The 15,547-nt window shown below is 47.7% G+C and overlaps 1 protein-coding gene across 1 annotated transcript in view; it reads right to left on the bottom strand.

The window, feature by feature from the left end:
- Nucleotides 1–15,547, bottom strand: part of HYDIN (HYDIN axonemal central pair apparatus protein) — a gene marked incomplete at both ends in the record, with an annotated part of 332,822 nt that overhangs the window by 86,123 nt on the left and 231,152 nt on the right. The window contains 6 exons of the mRNA XM_081274731.1: nt 305–470; nt 2,422–2,563; nt 4,913–5,096; nt 6,924–7,058; nt 10,427–10,638; nt 14,287–14,460. Of these exons, the coding sequence (XP_081130857.1) occupies nt 305–470; nt 2,422–2,563; nt 4,913–5,096; nt 6,924–7,058; nt 10,427–10,638; nt 14,287–14,460 (1,013 nt within the window). The remainder of the gene's footprint in view (nt 1–304; nt 471–2,421; nt 2,564–4,912; nt 5,097–6,923; nt 7,059–10,426; nt 10,639–14,286; nt 14,461–15,547) is intronic.

Genomic DNA, 15,547 nt, shown 5'->3' with positions numbered 1-15,547 from the left:
CCTCGAGGCAGATCTTTAATGCAGCCTATTTAGCCCCACTTAGGGTCCTGCAGCGGGCAGAGGAAAGAGCAGGGCTGTGGTCAGACAAAACTGCAGGTCCTGGACTGGGACTTCACCTCTGAACTGGGGATGGAGTTCACCTCTCTGACCCTTGCAGGGCGGGAGGGATGCTAAGGTCCTCCAGCCTCTGTCCCCCCCCCCCCCCCAAAACCAGACACGTTGGGCTGCTTTCCAGAGGGGGAAATGGGCTGGGCCGGGTGGGGGGTTATGTGCTGCTCCTCTGGTAGGAGCAGAGGAGGGCTACCTGCTTGCTTGGCACTGCGGGCTTCTTCACGGGGGGCTCCTCCTTCCCGGGGAGGCCTGGCTTGAGCTTTTTGATCCTTCGCTTCAGCTCATCCTCCTCCTTCTGTCGCTCGAGCTCCTGCTGTAGCTTCTTCTCCTGCATCTCCTTGGCCAGTCTCTCCATTTCCCTTCAGGGACCAGGCAGAGGAACAGAGGTCAGGGCCACCTGCCAGGCTCTGCCCACCTAGACTGCCCGGAGGAGGGGCCCTGGCCAGAGCTTCCTTGGGCATGAGAAGAAAGAACGGACAAAAGAAAGAGGGGCAAATCGGAAGGAAAGGAGGGTCGGGGAGGGGGAGGGGAGGAAAGGCGGGGAGGGGGAGGGGAGGAAAGGCGGGGAGGGGGAGGGGAGGAAAGGCTCGCATCTATCTTTGAATGCTCATGCAGTAAATCTCTCATTAATTAAACACAATTGGAGGGATTTTCAATGAATCTATTTCTATTTTGATCTCCTTTCATAGGAGAGTGACACAAGAGCTGAATTAAGCTGGACTTTATTATTTTTTAAATTTTGAGACAGGGCCTTACTTAGTTGCCCATGTTGGCCTCGAACTCACGATCCTCCTGCTTGAGCCTCCTGAGTAGCTGGGATTACCGGGTGCCCTCCATTGCACCTGGTGAGCTTGGTCTTTGAAAAACAGCTTCCCAGGACTGCTCTGGCATTAGTACCTGCGTGGCCCTGCCTCCTGTACTGTTGCATTTGGTGCTGAGACAACAGGAATGGTGTTTTTAATGGCAGTCCCTGCCATGGCTGACTTGGAGCCATAATACTGGGTCTGAAAGCCACATTGCTGTCCTCTTTCTTTGCCTTCCTGCTGTGCATTTTGTGTTTCCATCTCGCCTGCCCCAGCTAACAGCAGAGAGGGCGGGCAGCACACTCACACAAGTGAGGGAACATCACTTTAGACACTATCTAACCCTTCTCTTTTCATCTCCAGGAATCTCTAGGTATTCCTGGTTGCTATGGCTCTCTGCCCACTGAGGCTAACTCAACATCCTCCATGGTGTGTGTGTGTGTGTGTGTGTGTGTGTGTGTGTGTGTGTTTACATGTGTGAGAGAGAGAAAGGCAGGGGAGGGGGAGCGAGGGGAATCTCATTGCTGAGCTTTGCAGATCAAATTTGCATTTCCTAAGTCCCCCATAAGATGACTATCTGAAAGCAGCAGCCCTGGTGAGCAGAGCTTCCTTTGGAGTGGGCTTGTCATATCGGGAGGACTGGCATTCTACAGTGGACCATGTGAGAGAAAGGAGAAGGGTATACTGAAGGGGCAGGGAGCCCATAAAAGCTCTTTGGAATTCAGTGGGTGAGGAGATGGAGGGAGAGGAAAGGAGAGTTATATGGACCTTAGGCTCTGCCCCGTTCCATCGTTAGAAACCCCCAAGAGTGGGTGGAGTCTCTTAGCCTTGAAGTGTTTGAAGTTCTGAGGGCAGAAATAATGTGTGTCCCAGTGTCCTCCTGAATCTCTGGGACAGTGTGAGCTGGCAGCCCTGAGTCTCCCGGGTGGGATGCAGGGATCTAGTTATTCCCCTGTGGTCCCCAGTGAGAGGCACACAAGGTTGCTGAGCTCACTGGCTGTGGGTCTGTTGGGAGCTGCCAGGCTGAGGATCACATGGGGAGGCATCCAGACCTCAGGGACCGGCAGCACCGTAGGCCAAGACGGGGTATAGGAAGCAGGAGAAATGACTGGGTTCTAGGGAGCAGCCACTGTACTCACAAGAGAATCCTGGGTCAGCTGCTGTGGGTACCTAGGCACAGGGCTGATAAACCACACCCAGGGTGCACTGCCAGGGAAGCCAGCAGGGCCCTGGGACAGCACAGGGTGGCCATGATATTACAGAAACTTTCTGCTGACCCCAAACACACCCAGGAAGAAGGAAAGAAAGGAGAGTGGGAGATACTCCCCAAACCTGCAGCAACCATGTCCCCAAGGGCCAGATGAACTCTCCTGTTCTCCTCCTGGGTCTTCTGTGGCAGCTTCTATCCTCCCAGAAGATGACCCAGAACTGGGACCACAGTAGCCCCAGTCTCCCTATGAGTTCATCCCTGGGGACAGCTTCTGCTCTGGCCAGCCCTGATTCCCACCTCTTCTTTCTCTCCCGGAGCGCATTCAGAATCTCTCGGTCAAAGATGATTTTCTCCTCCTCTGTCAAAGCGTCATATTCTTCCTCATCCATGTTTTGGAGACGTTCCTTCTCTTTCTGAAGAGCTTCCCTGTGTTTGCTTTCTGTGGGGGAGGGGGGCAGAGAGAGGAGGGAGGTCAAGTTCTCCAGCAGCTCAGCTCCCATTCTGCACAGGCGGTGACAGTGACAGGTGTCAGGTGCCACGGCTGGCACTCCCAATCCCTGCTGGGACTTCTGGTTCCACCTGTGATGGGTGGAATAGTGGCCTCCAAAGATGCCGCGTCCCTGTTCTAGGAACCTGCTTTCTGTGGCAGAAGGGATTTCGCAGATGTGATTAAATTAAGGATCTTGAGATGGGGGAGTTATCTTGTTTATCTGCATGGGCCCAAATTATTTGCAAGGGTCACAGCACCTCCAGAGTTGGAGGTGACATGACAGCAGAGGCAGAGTGAGATTTGACAATGGAGGCAATGGTCAGAGGGCTACAAGGAGGGGACTTTCACCCAAGTAATGCCAGTGGCTTCTAGAAGCTAGGCAGAGAAAAGTTCTGCCCTACCACAGCCTTTGAAGGAACATAGTCCTGCTAACACCTTGACTATAGCACTTTTGACCCCAGAACTGTAAGGTAATAAATCTGTGTTGTTTTTTTATGTCACCAAGTTTGTAGTTGCTGTGGCCTGATGTTTGTGTTCCCCTATGATTGGGTACGAAAAGCTAGTCCCCAACAGGACAGTGTTAAGACACGGGGTCTTTAGGAGGTGATGAGGTCATGTTTAGGAGGTGATGAGGTCATGTTTAGGAGGTGATGAGGTCATGAGAGTAGAACCCTAACAAATGCAATCAGCATCCTTATAATAGAGGCCCGAGGGAGCTCGTTTGTCCAGCTACCATGTGAGGACTCAGCAAGAAGATGCCTTCTGTGGCCAGAAGATGGCCTTCGACAGACACTGAATCTGCCTGCACCTCCATGCTGGACTTCTCAGACTCGAGAAATGTAAAAAAATAAGCTACCCAGTCTACAGCATTTTGTCATCGCAGCCTGAATGGAGTAAGACAGAGCTCATCTATCACAGCAGTGGTAGGAAACTAATAAGCCCCCCTTGACTGCACCTACTTATGAGCATATGGCACCAAAGTGCCCAGAGTGACACGGCTATTTGCAAACCAAGAGCCAGGCCCAGGACTCCACAGGGTGTGGAAAGGCACTTGGTTCCTGTCACCCTTCCCTAGCACAGGATTTCACCTTAGGGCTGTGCAGTTTGGAGCTTTGGACCCAGAGATCTGCATTTAAGTTCTTTTCTCTGCAACTTACCCAAGGGATAAAAACATGTAATAATAATATTTTCTCTTTCCTAAGGTTGTGGAGGATTAAATAAGGTAGTCTAGTGCCTCACCCATTCATAAGTGTTTGATAAACATTCGATTTTAATAATATTGTTATGTAAGCTGCCTTAGGACTTTTTCAAATGTCAGTACTGCAGGGAGAGGATTAGGTTGAAATGCTGTTCAGGGATGCCTCATCACTGTTCCTGATTTTTCTCTGATGAAAGTACAAGGAACAGACTTCTGAGTTCTTTTTGAGAACTAAGACAGCCCAGTGTTTGTAAATATTTCTCGAATCAGAAAAGCATTACGATTTGTGGAGATTGTGCCAGAAGAAAGTGGAAAGCCCAAGTGAAGTGGCAGTAGTGTGTCAGGAAGTGAGAATTCTGGAGGGTTCTGCCTCCCAGGGACTGTGTTGCTAGCAGCTGTCCCTAAGCCCTTTCCACACGGCAAAGCTTTGCTGGGTCTTCTGACTAAACTGGGAATTTAAGCTAACTTTACTGTGTGTGTGTGTGTGTGTGTGTGAGAGAGAGAGAGAGAGAGAGAGAGAGAGAGAGAGAGAGAGAGGGAAGGAGAGAGAGAGAGGGAGGGAGGTGTCATGGGCATAATGACAGGAAAAAGTGGAGTTACCTGACCTGGATTTCCTATTAACATGCAATGTGACTTCATAGTGTTGGGCACACAGAGGGCTAAAATATAGAGGTTGTTTTGTAAAATTAGCACCCCCTCCCAGTTTTACAGGAAAGGTACAATTGGTTTTGACCAAACCAGCAAGCAAATCACCACCGGCTGGTCTAGGGGTGCTCTCCTCTGGCTGTTGGTAATTAGAGAGAAGGTGATGGGGTGTGGGGTGATATGGGGGGGACAGAAAGGCACTGCAGTCAGGGAGTGGGTTCAGCCTTCTTTGCATACCCTCTAGCAGGCTGCTTCTGCCTCGGTCCCCTCATATTGGGGACATATGAGCCCCAAGCCACTACCCAGGACAGAGGTGAGGTGCCCCTGTGAGACAGCAAGTGTATCTAATCAGCTACAAAAGATCAGGGAAAAGGCTGACACAGCCTCAGGCCCTCTGGAAAGGAAAGGCCCACTGGGCGGGGGAAGGGTGGCCGCGGGAGGCTGGGGGGTCTTGCCTTCCTGCTCCCTTTTGGCCTTCTCCTGGGCCTTCATGGCTGTGTAGTCCTGGGCCATGTTGAGGACGTATATGTGCTCCCGGCTGCCGAGGGCCTTCAGCAGGCAGAGGAGGGCGGCAGGCGCGCTGCGGGCAAAGAGGGTGTCCAGGCCATCGAACACCACCCCGCGGAAGCAGTCATTTAGCTGAAACCAGAGGGGACAGGAGGTTACCACAGCCTTGAGATGGCCTGCTCCATGTGGAGAAGGCTGCTGTTCTTCTGTTGTTCTTTTCTGGCGCCTCATGGTTCTGCAGACCTGCTAAGCCCGGAGGAAAACACCAGAATCACCCTCTGCTTGCTAAACCCAAGGTGCTGTCATGACACAGAAGAAGAAAATAAAAATATCTAATCAGCTACCCAAGACCTTTCTGGCACATTATTGTAGAGAGCAAAAGATTATTCTATCTCTATAGAATAAAGGAACAAACAAAATGTTAAAGTGAGGGTCTGGGAAGATCCACGAGGTATGCAAAAACAAGATGCAAGGGACAGTTGTCCCCAAGAACCCAATGAATGACAGCCAGCAAGAGCAGCAGCAGGTGGGCTGTTCCTGTTTTTCTCACTGCCTTGGGTGCAATGATTTTTGTGACACTATTTTTTTTTTTTTTGAATCAGGGGTTGAACCCAGAGGTGCTTAATCACCTAGCCACATTCCCAGCCCTTTTTTGATTTTCGGAGACAGGGTCTCATTAAGTTGCTTAGGGCCTTAAGGCTGGTGTCAAACTTGTGATCCTTGAGGCTGGCGTCAAACTTGTGATCCTCCTGCCTCAGCCTCCTGAGCCACTGGGATCACAGACACTCACCACCATGCCCTGTGGCAATACTAGCCTTTGAAGGACAGCCTCCACTGCACTGCAGTAGTACTCAAATGTGGCCCAGAGACCAGCACCACTGGCTAAGAACTGAACTTTATTGCTTTTGATGAGACAAGAAGCTTGTGTCACAATGTAAACCAAGTATATCACTGAGCATACTAGCTCAGCTGGCAAGACTCTGTGGATGAGGTGTAAGGTCCATAACTTATCAAAGACCAGCTCTCTGAGCAATGCAGTGCCACTTTGGGTTTCACTGTTTCTCACCCCTAATCTGGGTGCACAAAGTACTTGCAGAACTATTAGAGCACTTTGCTCAAATCAGTGGAGAGTGATGATAACCTGAAGGCAGTAGCAGCCCAAACCTTGACATCAACCATTTCTGGTTTACGACGTTCTTTTTTTGATATATATAAATGTGCAGTTAATATAGTGGCCCAGTTGAGAAGTCAAAGAAACACAACTCCAGGGCCTGGTGAGCAATTTATCTCTCTGCCTAAACATTGTGAGCAGCAGAACCAGCTAAAGTGATGTCCTCTCAAATCCTAATGATCTTGTTTTCTCTTAACTGCAAACACTTACGGGAAACATTTTTGAAAAATGAAACAGTGCTAGTTTTCTAATTTTAAAAGCAACATATCATCATAAAACAATTCATAAATGTGAAAGACTGAAAATCTGGACTTCTCCTACCCAAAGATAACCACTTACCATGTACTTCAAAAGTTTTTACTATGCACAAGATGCACATTTATAAATACTTACACAGAAATGTGGTTTGGGTTTATATACTATCTCATAATCTACTTTTTTCACTTAATATTTTCAGAGCAATTAACATTTCACTAAATATATTCAGGGCATCACATTATAATGGCGCACATTGCAATTGTAACACACCACTCTAAAATGTGTAATTTTCTGCTCTCTGGTTCTAAAGGGGAGGGGTTTCAGGCTATAGCGTGGGCTGTGGTCAGGGACTGGCGAGACCTGTCAGAAGGTCTGATGAATGACTGTTGGGGGTGAAGAAACTCATCTTTCCTCTTCAAGGCCCTGGGTTCTGAGCTGCTGCAAGTGGCTGGTAGCCCAGAATCTCAGCTCCTAGGGACAGTGTGTGAGTGGCGAGTCCTACAGTGTGATGCAGGTGGACATGGACGCACCTGTATCCGTTCGGCCAGGATCTGCGTGAGAAGCTCTTCAGGGAGCACACAGCTCATCAGCCCCGACTCACCTCCGATGCTGGCGCTGACGCTGAGCTGGCGTTGGGTGGGCCCCAGGAGGGGGCTGTAGGAAATCTGTCGAGGGTAGAGGAGCAGGAGTGAGAATCCAGCTAGGTGTCTTGGCAAGCCATATGACCTTAATAGTAAAAATCACAATCTCTCCCGGCTCCTCCTCTGTAAAATGGGGGTTGCTTTGTAGACTCCTGTCTTCCTTAAAGAATTGCTGGGAGATTTGAATGGGAATATTTTGAGAGGTTCTTAGGTACGTCCTGGACTGCATCCACTTGTTCATTCACTCAACAGATATTTCCTGAGCACCCATCGTGCACCAGACTCTTCTCAGGAACCAGAGATCCAACAGGAAGCCGGGCTGGCAATGGTGCTGCCGTTCTCATGGGAGTGAGAGGACAGCTGCAGGAACTTAGCCCTTGATAAGGGAGGAGGGGACCAGCCCTGGATGAGAGCAGAGGCAGCACAGAGCTGCAGGGCAGCGCAGCATTGGGTGAGACAGGAGGCGGACTGGGAGGTGGGTGGTGGTGGGTGAGGTATTAGTCCTGCGCTTGCTGCTTTCCCCAGGAAATCAGCAGAGACCACAAACTGGGAAAGAGGAAGAGGAAGAGTGTCTGAGAAGTCAGGGGAGTGAGGACAGCCATGGATGAGTCATCTTGAACGGAGGACCAATTGACTAGGACAGACCAAAGAGGCCACTTGAGACTTGTGGTCTTAAACGTAAATTAGACCATTTAGGGAAGGCATTTTCCCCGTCCACATTCAGCTGCTGTGCAGAGAGTAGGAGAAATGGTTTACCAGGGATGGGGGTTTTGCTTGGATAATGTGATGAAGGGGAAGGCACAGGGAGTGCCCACGGGGCACTTGGCATCCGAATGGGGGCAGGAGGTCAGTGAGGCGGGTGGTAAGCAGAGGGAATGTGGATTGGAGGATTTGATGGGGCAAATTACTTACCAGAGCAAATCAGCTGGAAAGTTAGTTAGAAGATGGTTATCAGAAAGTAGAGTGTGCAATAGAGGGAGTTTGGGGTTCATGGGTGTCCATGACTCATACCTAGGAACGTGATCATGGTGGTGAGTAGCAGAGGAGGCCGGGGAATTGAGAGGCAAAAATGGTGGATTAAATATGGTTCAAAGCATTTGACAAAAATGCAGAACTCACTTATTATATATTCAAAAGAAAATTATCAGTATACTAGGGATACAAAGGAAACTTCTTTGACTTGAAAAATAATATATACAAAACTCCATTATCTAACATCATTCTTTTTTTTTATTGTTGGTCGTTCAAAACATTACATAGTTCTTAATATATCATATTTCATAGTTTGATTCAAGTGGGTTATGAACGTGTGATTTTTCCTCTTTAGCCAATTGATGTGATTGATTATTTGATATTTAAATTTGAACTCATATACCTGGGATAATTACCACTCAGTTGCCATGTATTACTATTTTTATATCTTGTTGGATTTGATTTGCTAAAATTTTGTTGAGAATTTTTACATTTATGTTTATAAAAGATATTATAGTTTTCTTACAATGAAAAAAAATAAATATGGTTCAAAAACTCAGGATTTCTAACTGGTACTTTCCTGGAAAAAAAAGGGATTTATAAATAAAGGCCATATTGTCATTAAATACCATGTTACACCTTTCTTCACATCTGTGACAGGACTGAACGTGCAGCTGCTGGAGGGTTCGTGATTTATGAGAGCTTCAAACAGACCAAGCAGCTACATCTCTGGGTAAAGCACTCTGATGGGGGGATTTTGTCGTCCAAACTGTTTTGAGGCCTGTCACACTGGAGCAACGAAGGCAGTCATTTTTCTGGGGGCAGGGATTTCTATCCTGGCCTTTAAGTTTCCTATTTATTGAAAGGTGGTTGGAGTCAGAATTGGGATTTTCTGCTACCTTTGAAGTTTTCTAAAAAGCCTTATTTTACTTCTAGATAGACAGAACAAAACCAAAGAAAAATGACTCTCCGTATCACCCTATTTGCAACAAATATATGAGTTTTAGATCCTGGAATAGAGTGTTAAAGAGATGGTGCTGGGAAAGAAAATGGTTTCGGCTTTTAAGGTGTTAGAAGAAGGTGAGATGGAAGTGAAGATCAGAGGCACGGTCTGGCACAAATTCAGCCCTGGGGGATGCTCACCCAACCTGCAGGGCACGGGCACTTCTCCCATGGAGACCTCCCCTCGTGCTCCTCGTGCTCCATCCCCCCACCCCATCTAATATTCATCCTCCTCTCTCTGCCTCTGAATGAGGGCTTCCGGGGGAACTTAAAGAAATGTTACAACTGTGAAGTTACACTTTCCAGTCTTGGTGGGGCCATTATCATTCTCAACTACTTTTCTTTTTGTCCACCACCAATTTCTGGTTCTGTTCACCACAGAAGAGACACTGGAGCTGTGCCACCCACCTCCAGCATGCTCTGCAACCCTGACCTCCTTAGTGCTTCCTGCAAAATACCTCACCTCCTGCGCAAATAGCAGACACATTCGACAGACTTCTCCAACCTCCAACCTTCACCTTGCCTCTCCTGCCCTTAGCTGTGTCTGTTTTTACCCTTGCTGACTCCAGGGGAGGCTAGCTCCCTTCCCCTTCACTGCTTATTCTGGCCCTCTTCCCTTCTCCTGGAATCCCATTCCCTATTGGGTGGATGATCACCTCATAGCTCTCCAGAAGCTCTTTAGGGACTGTTGTGCCTTGACTTCTTTACTGACCCTGAGTTTGCTCCTCTTGTAATGATGACTCTTTTTCTCCTTTCTGTCAAACATCCTAAAAGTCTGTACCCACTTGACTTCACTTTATCTATGACTCGTTAGCTCACCTCACCCCACTGTAACTGGCTTTGGCACCTGCTAGGTTGTCAAGATTGTTCTCTAAGTCTTTTGCCATGTTGATCAAACTCTGTGACTTCTTTGTGACTCCAAGACTCCTTCTGCAGCAATCCCATCACTTCAATGGTTTCATCCTTATCATTTCTTTGGTACTAGGTTGACCCATAGGGAATGGCTATTGTGGGGTTCAACAATCGTTGAGTATTATCCATTTCTTATGGTTCAACCTGATTCCTTTTATATGCCTCATTTGTCACTAATCTCAATTTATTGCAAATATTTGCATGCATGGCTCCCTCCCTCATCAGACTCCTCATCAGTGCAACCTCAGTGCAGGGACTTTGCTTTTATCTTCACCAACACCTGATCCAGTGCCTCTAACATAAATGGCCCTTGCTGAGCACTATTCCTATTGTGGAAGAGGTGGTGCAGGGCCAGTGTTCAGGCTGGCCTGCCGAGGACACCTATGGAAATGAAGGGTGGCAGTCTAGATGCAGGATGCAGAGGAGGAGGAGGAGGAGGAGGAGGAGGAGGAGGAGGAGGAGGAGGGAGGATCCCAACCCTCCTTCCAGAGAGCCCTGATTTGTACCTGTGGTGTTTCCGACTGGTGCTGGTGATGCTGCTTCTGCGACCCTGAGCCATGGCTTTCTGCCTTGCTTTTGGGGAACAGCAGACTTCCACGCACGCTCTTGGCAGGTTTAAATTCTGGGTTCACCAGGGTTATATCGGACGTAAGCTTCCCCAAGTTCTCACTGCTCAGTCGTGTTGCTAAGATATTTTGGTTTATAGCAGCCTCCTGGGCTATAAGGAGAGGGTGAGTTTTTATTAAAAGCCACCTTAGGGTAAGGATAAATTGACAGTGGGGTTGGCACCCTGGAATCTGCTGTTCTCTTAGGATTACAAAGCCATCCCTGTATGCAGCCAACCAGGCTGGGAGAACAAGCTCTGCCCACCAAGGACCAGAAGATGAGTGAATGGAGAGCTGGTCTTGAGATCCATGCTCTTTACTGCTCATCCTGGTGATAGGTCTGTGCCCACTCCCCCTTCCAGCCCAGAGGGTAACAATTTCTGAAACTGCTGATATGCTTCAGAGCTGCCCGGGAAACGTGGCACCTGACCTTTTGAGGTTTTAGGCAATGGTGATGCTACCGATAGCTAGGGTGAGGCCTTCTCTGACCTCCTTTCCCAGAAGAGCCACCCAAATGAACAAATAATAATAAAACAACAAGCATGTGCCTGTTGGCAGCCATGGCTTCAAGATTAATTTCTTCTTTTCACTCCAGAACCCCGCTTCCAATCAGACTGCCACCCTTCCAAAGCTCCACCCACCGAGAAGCTCCCTTGCCAAATTCCAATGTTTAAAAAGCTATTTGGAAAAACTCTTGCTGGGGTATCTTTGACCCTTGATAAGCTCCTGTCACCTCTGAGCCTCCAAGTCTCCAGACGCCCTTCACCTGCCACTACCCTGGTCTTGTCTCATTGTGTCCCTTGAGCTTCCAACTTCAGGATGGGCCACCTGTCCCTGAGGGAGAACAGGAGTACAGCAGATGCTCTTGACCTCCCTAGATGGGGTGATGGAGCTGTGTGCGCGGGAGCGTCTGTGCTTCAGTAGCTCCCAGGAGACACGTTAAGATTCACTGCTGCTGTTGACCATTTCAGCAAATAAGTCTCCAGAGTTCCTTTGAGAGTTTTCACTGCAATTAACTCTGCTTTTTCTTTTTGTGCCACCCTCTCCATTCCTCCCCCAGGGAGCTGATCACAGGTACAAGGACTCTATGTTGCATCTGGGGTGGGAGTGGGGACTAAAGAGGCTGAAGCCCCTATTGAAGAAGTTACACCCAAATCCTGCTCTAAGTGTATAAGTGGCAGGTCCCATGTGTACCCATGTCCTGTTGCCCCCAATTCCTCCAGGCTCTGCCTGCCTCCTTCAGAAGCAGTGCCACCAGTGATCTTGCCTTGACAATGACTACCCAACCTCCTGCTTCCTGGCACCTGCCCACTTCACTGTGTTTTCTGCTCCTCCCTGCTCACCCCTGCCTTTCACTGACTGCTGTGGAATCGCTTCTATGGTCTCCATATGCCTTTTGCCTTCCCCTGTCCACAGCATCCTTCAGGACAGAAAGCAGTTCTAGATATAATTCTAACAAAATTTCTCATTTGACACTATTTCTTTCAAACCATCATCTTCCACCTCTTTTTCCTTCACTCCTCGATTTCTCAAAACAGCCGTCTAGACCAGCTCTGCTTGATAGACATAATAGGAGCCACATATGTATTTTTTAAGGTGATTAAAATTTTCTAGTAGCTACGGTAAGAGTAAAATTAATTTTAATGATATGCTTTTATTTAACTCAATATGTGAAAAAGATGTGACTATTTCAATGTGTGAACAACATGTAAAAACTATTACGGTGTCATTTCACACGACATCTTCAGAGTTCCAGTGTGTGCTGCACACCTGGGTTTGGACTAGCCACTTTCAAGTGCTCAGCAGCCCCTGGGGCTGATGGCTTGTTTGTCACAGGCAGGTTTGGGACTTAGCACTTCAGCATGGCCTGTTGACTCTAGAGCAGACAGCGAATGGAGACTAGAGCTGAACCTCTCCATTGCAGGGACTCCCAAAGGCAGCCATGGCTTCAAGACTGTGGTGTCCAGTGGCATCCCACTCTGGGTTCCTTGAGCTGGAGCCTTCAGGGGTCTCTGACTCTGCTTACTGATTCAATACCTTCTCATAAATCTTAGTTACATGTTGACTGTGTGCCTGGCCCTGGTCCTGGTGCTGGGAACACAGTAGTGAGGAAGATGAACACAGACGCCTGCCCCCAAAAGTGGACTCTTTTTTTGGGGGGGCAGTGAAAACATACAATAAAATAAAATAAGTAAAATAAATTATAAGTTACTAGAGATAAGGGTTGTGAGAACAATGAAACAGGAAGATGGAGAAGCCCCTCTGCTCCCCCTTCCTGAAGCTCTAGGGCCCTCCCTCCTTCACTTCCCTGGTGTGCTCCAGAGACCCCTGCTGCTTGCCCTCACTCTGCCGTCTCTGCCTCCCCTGGGTTTTCCTCCACCAGCTCCTCCTAAAATGACTTCTTCCCTAGTAGATGAAATAATTCTGGGTTGATTTCATCTACTCCAGTGGTTGTGCCTCTTCTCTCCCTTAGGAGGCTCCCTCACCTCTGTCTCTAACTTGACATTACTTTCTCAGATCAGGAGCTCAAATTTACTATTTGGCCCCAGACATTCACACAGCCCCACAGATCATGACAAAATGCAGTTTATTTCATAGGAAAGGAAACAAAAATCAAACTAGAACTATGACATAGCTGGGGATTCTCACTAAGAGTTTCTTATTTTATCTTCTCAGCAAAGAACCTTCCATTTCCAAGAGCATCCCAAGTGGAGATACTGTGGGAGAAGACACAACTGAAAGCCCAGCCAGGGACTGGGGCACACGGGGACACATTGTTTACCTATGGAAATAGTCACATTTTTCATGTTTTTCCCAACCAGCAGGCACCGTAGCACTATTAGGAACCACGTCATGTTGTTTTGACTACTTAAAAATGGCCCACCTCCTAGCAGGTACTCTTGCTTCATATTTAATATATTTGCCCATTGGGAAGCTGCTTTCCTGCCCTGTAGGTCCCTCAGATGACCTGATACACCAGGCCTTACTACTCTGGGATCCAAAAACTCCATTCATGTACTCGATAGCAAAATTCCTCTTCCTCCTGTGTTCCCTGACTTGGCAAATGATATCATTGTCCTGCTAGTTCTTATGGCTACAAGTTTAGGTATCACCATCTTGCCTCCCACTCTTTGGATTCTCCACGGGGCAGCTAGACATCAGGCCAGCTGCCCGGGCCCACTCATCTTCAGCTTCACTATTGCTTCCTTTATAAGACAGCATAAGACTGACTCTCCTTTGTGACTTTCTGACCGCTGGGAGAAGACAGTGCAAAAACCTCCCTTTTCCTTCTTCTCCTTCAGTAAAGTCCAAATTCCTAATCAGGGTCAATTATGATTAGCCTCAACCTGCCTCCCCACCCTCGATTGACCACTTCCCCTGTTTTTGTGTCTGGAATGTGCCTGTCCCTATTTTTGCCTACTAATAATTTCTTATTTCTTCAAAGCCCACTTTCATGAAAATGTCTCCAAATCACTCATGTTGGAACCCAAACTTGATCCTCCAAAGAAGCTGAAGCTTCTGTTGCAACATTATTTCCTCTGTCCACGTGTGCTTCCCTCCCAGGTGCTGTTCTCTTCCCCACAATGCCAAGAGCACAGCTGTGTTGGGCAGGCCAGGAGACCTGGACCTTATGTGCTTGGCAGAGAGGATTCTCCTCTGGGCTGATGTGCCAGCTATGGGAGGAAAGCACAGCGAAGACAGGCACTACCTGTAAGTAGGTGCCAGCCCCTGGACCACATGCCAGGGAGAAGGGGTCTTACCACTGTCCTCTCCTTCCTTCATGGACTGTTCAATGGCAGCCCTGATACAGAGCTCCCGGGCCCGGATGCCTGGGATGCTGTTGCCATCGGATATGGCTTCCAGCACGATCGAGTCAATGTTCAAGTAGGCTGCGCTGTAGTATTTGGCTATGTTGACAGCATTGGCTGTCTTTCCTATTAAAAAAAGAAAAAAAAAAGTCAGGACACTGGATTTCACGGTTCTCATTTGTTCTGCATCCTAGACCCCTCTGTAAAATGATCTGAGTATTCTGCCTCCTAGTCTTTTGGGTGGCCAGGGGGACAGCAGCAAAAAGAAGGGAGATCTGAGCCAGGCATAAGGGCAGTGGATCTGGTCCTAATCCTATGACTGAGGCAAGTGTTCATGGCAACCCATGTCCTCACCAGGGATTCCCCTTTCCACCAGATGATCTTCACAATACCTTATAGTTCCTACTATCTAACAGGAGGACTCTTTCTTTTCTCTCCTTCCTTCTGTCCTTCTCCCGCCCTCCCTCTCTCCTTTCCTTTTTCTTATAAAGAATAATCTGTGTTGATTTTTTTTCTGATTTCTAGGAAATTTTCTTAAAAAGCAAGCAGAAAATTCAGAAATAACAGACAAGAGCAAAGCAAAAAAATCCATAATTCAATCATCTGGAGAGATTATAGTTAACCTATGGTTGCTAAATTTGCATAGTTAACTATGTTTTTAGTATCTCATAAAAAAGAAACATGTTACACAGGAGCCTGAATAATAACCTCCCTACCACCAAAGATGTCCGTGTTCTAATCCCTGGAACCTGCAAATATGTTATCTAACATGGCAAAAGAGATTTTGCAAATGTGATCAGTTTATAGATCTTAATATTATCCTGGATTATTGGGGGTGGGCTCAATCTAATCACAAGACTCCTTATAAGAAAACAGGAGAGTTGGATTTGGAGCAGGTGATGTGGTGACAGAAGTAGAGACTGAATGATGGTATGCTGTGAAGATGGAGGAGAGGTCCCTGGTCCCAGAAATGCAGGTGACATTTCTAGAAATTGCAAAAGACAAGGGAATGGATGGTCACTGAGAGCCTCCAGAAGGAAAGTGGCCCTGCCGACCCATTTTAGCCCTATGACCTCCAGGACTGTAAGAGTGTAAATTTATGGTTTTTTAAAAAGTCACTAAGTTTGTGGCTATTTATTACAGATACAGCAAATGAATACAAATTATAAATCATATGCATGGCATTTCTTCTTGTATAAAATGACACGTCATG

Source organism: Spermophilus citellus (assembly GCF_964194105.1).
Source record: "Spermophilus citellus genome assembly, chromosome: 18".
Lineage (NCBI taxonomy): Eukaryota > Metazoa > Chordata > Mammalia > Rodentia > Sciuridae > Spermophilus > Spermophilus citellus.
Note: the sequence above shows the minus strand (reverse complement) of the source record. Positions and strands in the feature narration are given on the sequence as shown.